At 28.1% G+C, this 5,336-nt stretch overlaps 1 protein-coding gene across 1 annotated transcript; it reads right to left on the bottom strand.

Annotated features, from left to right (window-relative positions):
• Positions 1 to 1,981: 1,981 nt before the first annotated feature.
• Positions 1,982 to 3,971, bottom strand: LOC107941965 (F-box protein At1g67340). Its single transcript, XM_016875597.2, has 3 exons — positions 3,632 to 3,971; positions 3,360 to 3,522; positions 1,982 to 2,805 (listed from the first exon to the last, which is right to left on the bottom strand). The coding sequence occupies exons 1-3, from the start codon at positions 3,811 to 3,813 to the stop codon at positions 2,140 to 2,142; spliced, it is 1,011 nt and encodes a 336-aa protein (XP_016731086.1). The 5' UTR covers positions 3,814 to 3,971; the 3' UTR covers positions 1,982 to 2,139.
• Positions 3,972 to 5,336: the final 1,365 nt, after the last annotated feature.

Raw genomic sequence — 5,336 nt, 5'->3', positions numbered from 1 at the left:
AACTTCATGTTCTAGATGAAAGCTTGGGTACTTGGATGTCCGATGGCTCACGCTTGTCTGGATGATCGTTCCGGGTGAGAGGCTTGAAGGCGACCTTTTAGTTTATTAATATTTGGCTTATTGTTTGAGTGTCATTCTAACTTGCCACGTGTCCTTATGCGAATGGGGTATAACAAAAACAATTATATATAACCTTACATTTTGCCATTTGAGGAAGTAAAAAACAACTAATAATGATAAAAAAATTGTTAGCTTTTGTATCAATGATTGTGATTCATATGTAGTTGTCCATGGTTAGACATAGATTTATTCAAGGGTTGAGTTATTCACTTATGTTCGAAGGTTTGTTTGAAATTTAAAAGGGTTTGGACAAAAATATTAAACTCGAAAAATAGACTTAGGTAAAATAATAATCTCGTTTAAAATATGGGTCGAGCTTGGGCTTGAATATTCAAACCCAGGCCTGACTCGACCATTTTTAAATTTGGAATATTTTACGCTATTTATTTATATATATTATGCAATTTATAATATATAAAAATTAAATCTATAGTAATATATAATAGTATTTTAGTGGAAACATTAAAAAATATTAAGATAAATATATAATAAATTTAATAAATAAAAATTATATAAAATCATTAAATATTAAATTAAAATAATATAAATATACATTTTTAATATTTTTTGTAAAATAATATAGAGACGGTCCTGAAATGAGCTTGGGTTAGCCATTTGTAAATATGAGCAAAATTTTAGACTCATATTTCAAGCCTGGTCAGGCTTGGATAAATATAAAATGTGTTAATATCATACTTAGACCCGACCTGACCCATAAACAACTCTAACCTAGACCACTACAATGTTGAACAATTATAAATTTCAAGGTAAACTACATAAATAGTCATCTAGTTATATATATATATATTTTCTTTTTATCACTTAACTATAAAAAGTTATAAAATAATCACTTAACTATTAATAAATTTCTTTTTTAGTCATCCAACTATTTTAAAATTTTAAATGTTTTCATTTTACATTAACTAACTGTGAAAAAAAATCAAATAATTAGATAATTAAAAAAAAAAAGACTAAGGACCCTAAAATTGATTTTTTTTTTTAGCTTACCTGCTTTCTCTAAAGTCCAATTACAAATTTAGCATGAGCGCAAGATGCATACTCACCTCTACACGTGTATCAAACTAGTGGAGGTACTTTTATTTATTTATTTATTAGAACTAGATTTATTTCCATATATTATTTTAGATTTATGGGATAAATCTTAAAATTATACATGGACTATGATTTAATATGTAACTGTATATGTAAACTTTAATTTTATGTAATTTTATACATGAAATTTTGATTTGATCCAATTCTTATAAATTATTAATGCAACTATTGATATAACATTATTTTATGTATCTATTGCATACATAAATAATTATATTTATTCAATATAAAAATAAATTGATGAAGTAATTTCTTTAAATATGCATGATTAAATCAAAATTAAAATTTCAAGTATACATTTGAACCAAAATTAGAGTTTCAGGTGTATAATTGCACCAAATTAAAGTTTATGTATACAATTACACATTAAATCAAAATTCATGTATAATTTTAAGATTTATCCCTAAATTTTTCAATATTGTTGAAAAGATATTTAATATATGCATATAAAAATATTTACTAATGTCAAATAAATGGTATTAAATAAAATTTGAATATAAAGTATTTATGTACCAGTAGAATGTTTCAATAAATTTTTTTATTCTTTATCACCATATAAAGATAAAATGTTAGAATTTTTTTATTTTTTAAAAAATTATATATTGTCGATGTAACCGTAATTGGACGAAATGAAAACATATTAAATTGATTACGCCTATTTATTATTGAAATAATATGCATCTATTAATATGACCAAAACCCACTACATTAGTGAAATTGCTTCTTTTTTTTTTCAATAAATTTATGATTAATAGTAAAGGTAAAACTCGAATAGAATATATATTAAAATAGAAATGGACTGCATGAAAGATTTGGATTTACGATTTTACTTTTCATTTAAAAATCATATCAAACAGCATCTCGGTCATCACCTTCCCTAACCCCAGCACCACCGCCGTCGCCGCCTTATTCCAACCACCGTTCAAAAGGTACACATTCCAACTTATGCCTCAACTTCCAATCAAGAGCTTGGCATCCACGAGAGCAGTAATGCACCGTCCCACAAGCCGAGCACCTCCTAAACTCATGCGCCCTCGTCTCCGGTCTCCCACACCCTTTATGAGAACAAAGCCTTAAGCCCTCACCCATCTCACCCAACCCTAACTCGAACCATTCTTTCAAAAACACATTGACCGGGTGCCCCTCCGAAGCCGGTTCATTACTCATCGACGAACATCCCGAACCGGAGATGCAATTAAATTGTTCATAGTTTAAACCGCGGTGATGGTGGTGGTGGTTGGGTTGCTGTTTGACTAAAGATTTTAGCAACGACGCGAGTTCTCGCGTGTTGGCTTGCATGAGTAACCGGCGTCCGGCCGTTATATTTTGGCGGATGCCGTAACCGTCTTGAAAGCAATGGCCGAGCTCACGGAGTGCGTCCACGTGGCCAAGGAAAGCGGCTCGAGCGCATAAAGCTACTCCGGCTTGGAGATCCTTGTCGGTTCTGGAGCCACCGCTGCCGTTGAATTGTATGACTGCTAGCGAGTATAAAGCTGGCGCGTAGGATTTGACTGCTGCTTTGGCCATTAACGACATCCCGCTTCCTCGGTTTTGTAAGCTATAAAATCGAATCTGTAACGGCGGTAACGCGAGTTAAGATAATTACTAAAGTAAATTTCGGGTTAATTGCATCATAGATCCCTCTATTAGGAATACAATTTTAAATTAAACTTCATAACATTGCAATTTAATCATCAAAGTATCATCTCAAGTAACGACAAAAATACTATTATTTTATAAAATAAATTCATTTATTGTAAGAGTATTTTTGTTGTTTTATATATTTTATATAGAAAATTAATCTTTGATAATATTAAACCATTTATTAGGTTTGATATTACTATTCAACAAGACATCGAAAATACTCTTGCTTTAAGAAGTAAATTATATTATTTTAAAATGTTTTTTTTATTTTTTATAATATATGAACTAAATTGATCCATTTAATGATAAACAGGTCAATTTGATCCAATCTTCAGTTACTTCAACCTATTAAAGTAATACTTTAGTTTTGAGGAGTAAATTGAAAGAGCAATATACAATTTAGAGGGTAGTTGCAAATTTTTTAAAAACAAAGTAAAAAGATTCAGATAAATAGGATGTATAGGGAGTAACGGAGTACGGACCATGCCAAGAGTGTAACAAGCTTCAACGTTGCCGGCGTTGACACAGTGTATGAGAAACCGGTGAACGGAATCGGACCAATTTTTAGCTTTCACCGCCAAAACTTTTGATCCAACATTTGATAACACGAGTTGATGAAACCCTAAACGCTTAAATCTCTTGCATCTGTTGAATAAAATTTGAATTTTCCATTCAGAAAAATAAAATGAAAATGAAAATGAAAATGAAAGGAAAAAATAAAGAAAAAGATTCAGAAGAAAGATAATTAAAATACGTTAAGAGAGCATTGATGAAATCAGAAGAAGAAGCCGCTGAAGAGCTGAGCTTGCAAAGAACGGAAACAACAAGATCGTCAGGTAATGCATCGAAGAGATTTGGTTCGTTGGCGGCGGCGATTTTATGAACGGTACTTCGCTTTGATCTCCTCGGTGAGATTCCTCTACTATTTTCTTCCATTTTCTTGGATTTTTCTTGGAGATAAAATAAATAAGAAAATAGAAAGAAAATGCAAACGCAATTCAAAATTGACCTCTTTATCTTCCTTCTTGTACTGCTTATATGAATCTCATGATTTTGATTTTTTTTTCTGGTTTTTGGTGTTTTTCACATTAAAAGCCAAATTCCATGTATCTATTTATTCTAATTATAAAATGGGTTAAATCTATTATAACTCCTTAGACTCTTTTGTAAATTAGAATTTAATCTCTATACTTTTAATTTTCTAAAGAGTCTTTTTTTTTACTTTTTAAATTTTAAATATTAAAATTTGACTATTAATATTGTTAAAATTATTTTATTAAATTTAAGTCATTATAACGTCTTCTTTTAGACACATGACTGTCAAGTGAATATTTTTTATTTTAAAATATAATATCAATAAATTTAATAAAAAAACTATTGTATTAACAAATAGACTTAAATTTTGAATTTTGAAAATTAAAGAGATTAAATTCTTAGAAATAAAACTATAAAAATCAAATTTCACATTTATGAAGAATATAGAAGCTTATGGCATATTTTAGCCATTAAATTGGTAAAATAGAAATGCAAAAAAAAAAAGGATAATTAAATTCAAACTAACTTACAAAACAAAATTATCAAATAAATATATTTATAAAGAAATTATATAAATAAAGAGGTTTTGATTAAATGATAAAATACAAATGTTGAAAACTATAAAAATTGACCATCGGCTAATAATTGATTGCAATGGTTGATTTGACCAACTAATTGTATTAACTGATTTGACCAACTGGTTCTATTAACTGTTTATTTAAAAATATTTGATAAAACTTAACTGACAGTTGATACGTGTAAAGTGATAAAAAAGACATAACATATTTTATTGTTAAGTAATTATTTGTTTATAATACTTTAGTCTTTATTGAGGGAAATTAGTGAAATAAAGCACTATTACCAATGGATTAAAACATCCATTATGGAGATTACTAAGTGAATATTTTTTAAAAATTTAAATAAACAATTTTTTGATTATATTTTTGAACATTTCATTTCCAATCAATTGTTGAAAAAAGTTGTTCATCCCAATGTTTTTGTTTTGAATGTTTTAGCTTAACAAGCTCTTGCAAACCTTTAGAGAGTTTGACTACCCAAATTTTTATTTGTGCTCAAATCAGCTTAAAAAAAAAGCCCAAAATTTTGTTTACCGCCTTTATTTTTTATATAAAAAATATAAAATGACAAAAAAACCCCTTAAATAAATAAAATTTACTTCACAAGATAACAATATTTTTATCATTATCTAATTAAATTAATATTGTAACACCAATTCCAACAAAATAATTCAATAAATTTCAATTTAAAAGAAGGAGGAGCAAAACTCACAATTCTTTGAAAAAGAAAACAAACAAATAAAAGTCCAAAAGAAACTCCACTTTTCACATAACCACCGACTCTTTTTTATCCTCTTTCACAATTTCTTTTAAATATTTCTCTCATTTAATTCATTTTTTTAATTA

The sequence above is a fragment of the Gossypium hirsutum genome, chromosome D07 (genome assembly GCF_007990345.1).
Source record: "Gossypium hirsutum isolate 1008001.06 chromosome D07, Gossypium_hirsutum_v2.1, whole genome shotgun sequence".
NCBI lineage: Eukaryota > Viridiplantae > Streptophyta > Magnoliopsida > Malvales > Malvaceae > Gossypium > Gossypium hirsutum.
This window is presented reverse-complemented; position numbering and strand designations above follow the sequence as displayed.

Excerpts from the sequence above, each read along its gene's own strand:
- LOC107941965 (XM_016875597.2), bottom strand. The coding sequence starts at position 3,813 with ATGGAAGAAAATAGTAGAGGAATCTCACCGAGGAGATCAAAGCGAAGT. Across the intron at positions 3,523-3,631 it reads TTCATCAATGCTCTCTTAAC|ATGCAAGAGATTTAAGCGTT; the intron begins GTATTTTAATTA and ends TTTATTCAACAG. Across the intron at positions 2,806-3,359 it reads CTTGTTACACTCTTGGCATG|ATTCGATTTTATAGCTTACA; the intron begins GTCCGTACTCCG and ends CCGCCGTTACAG.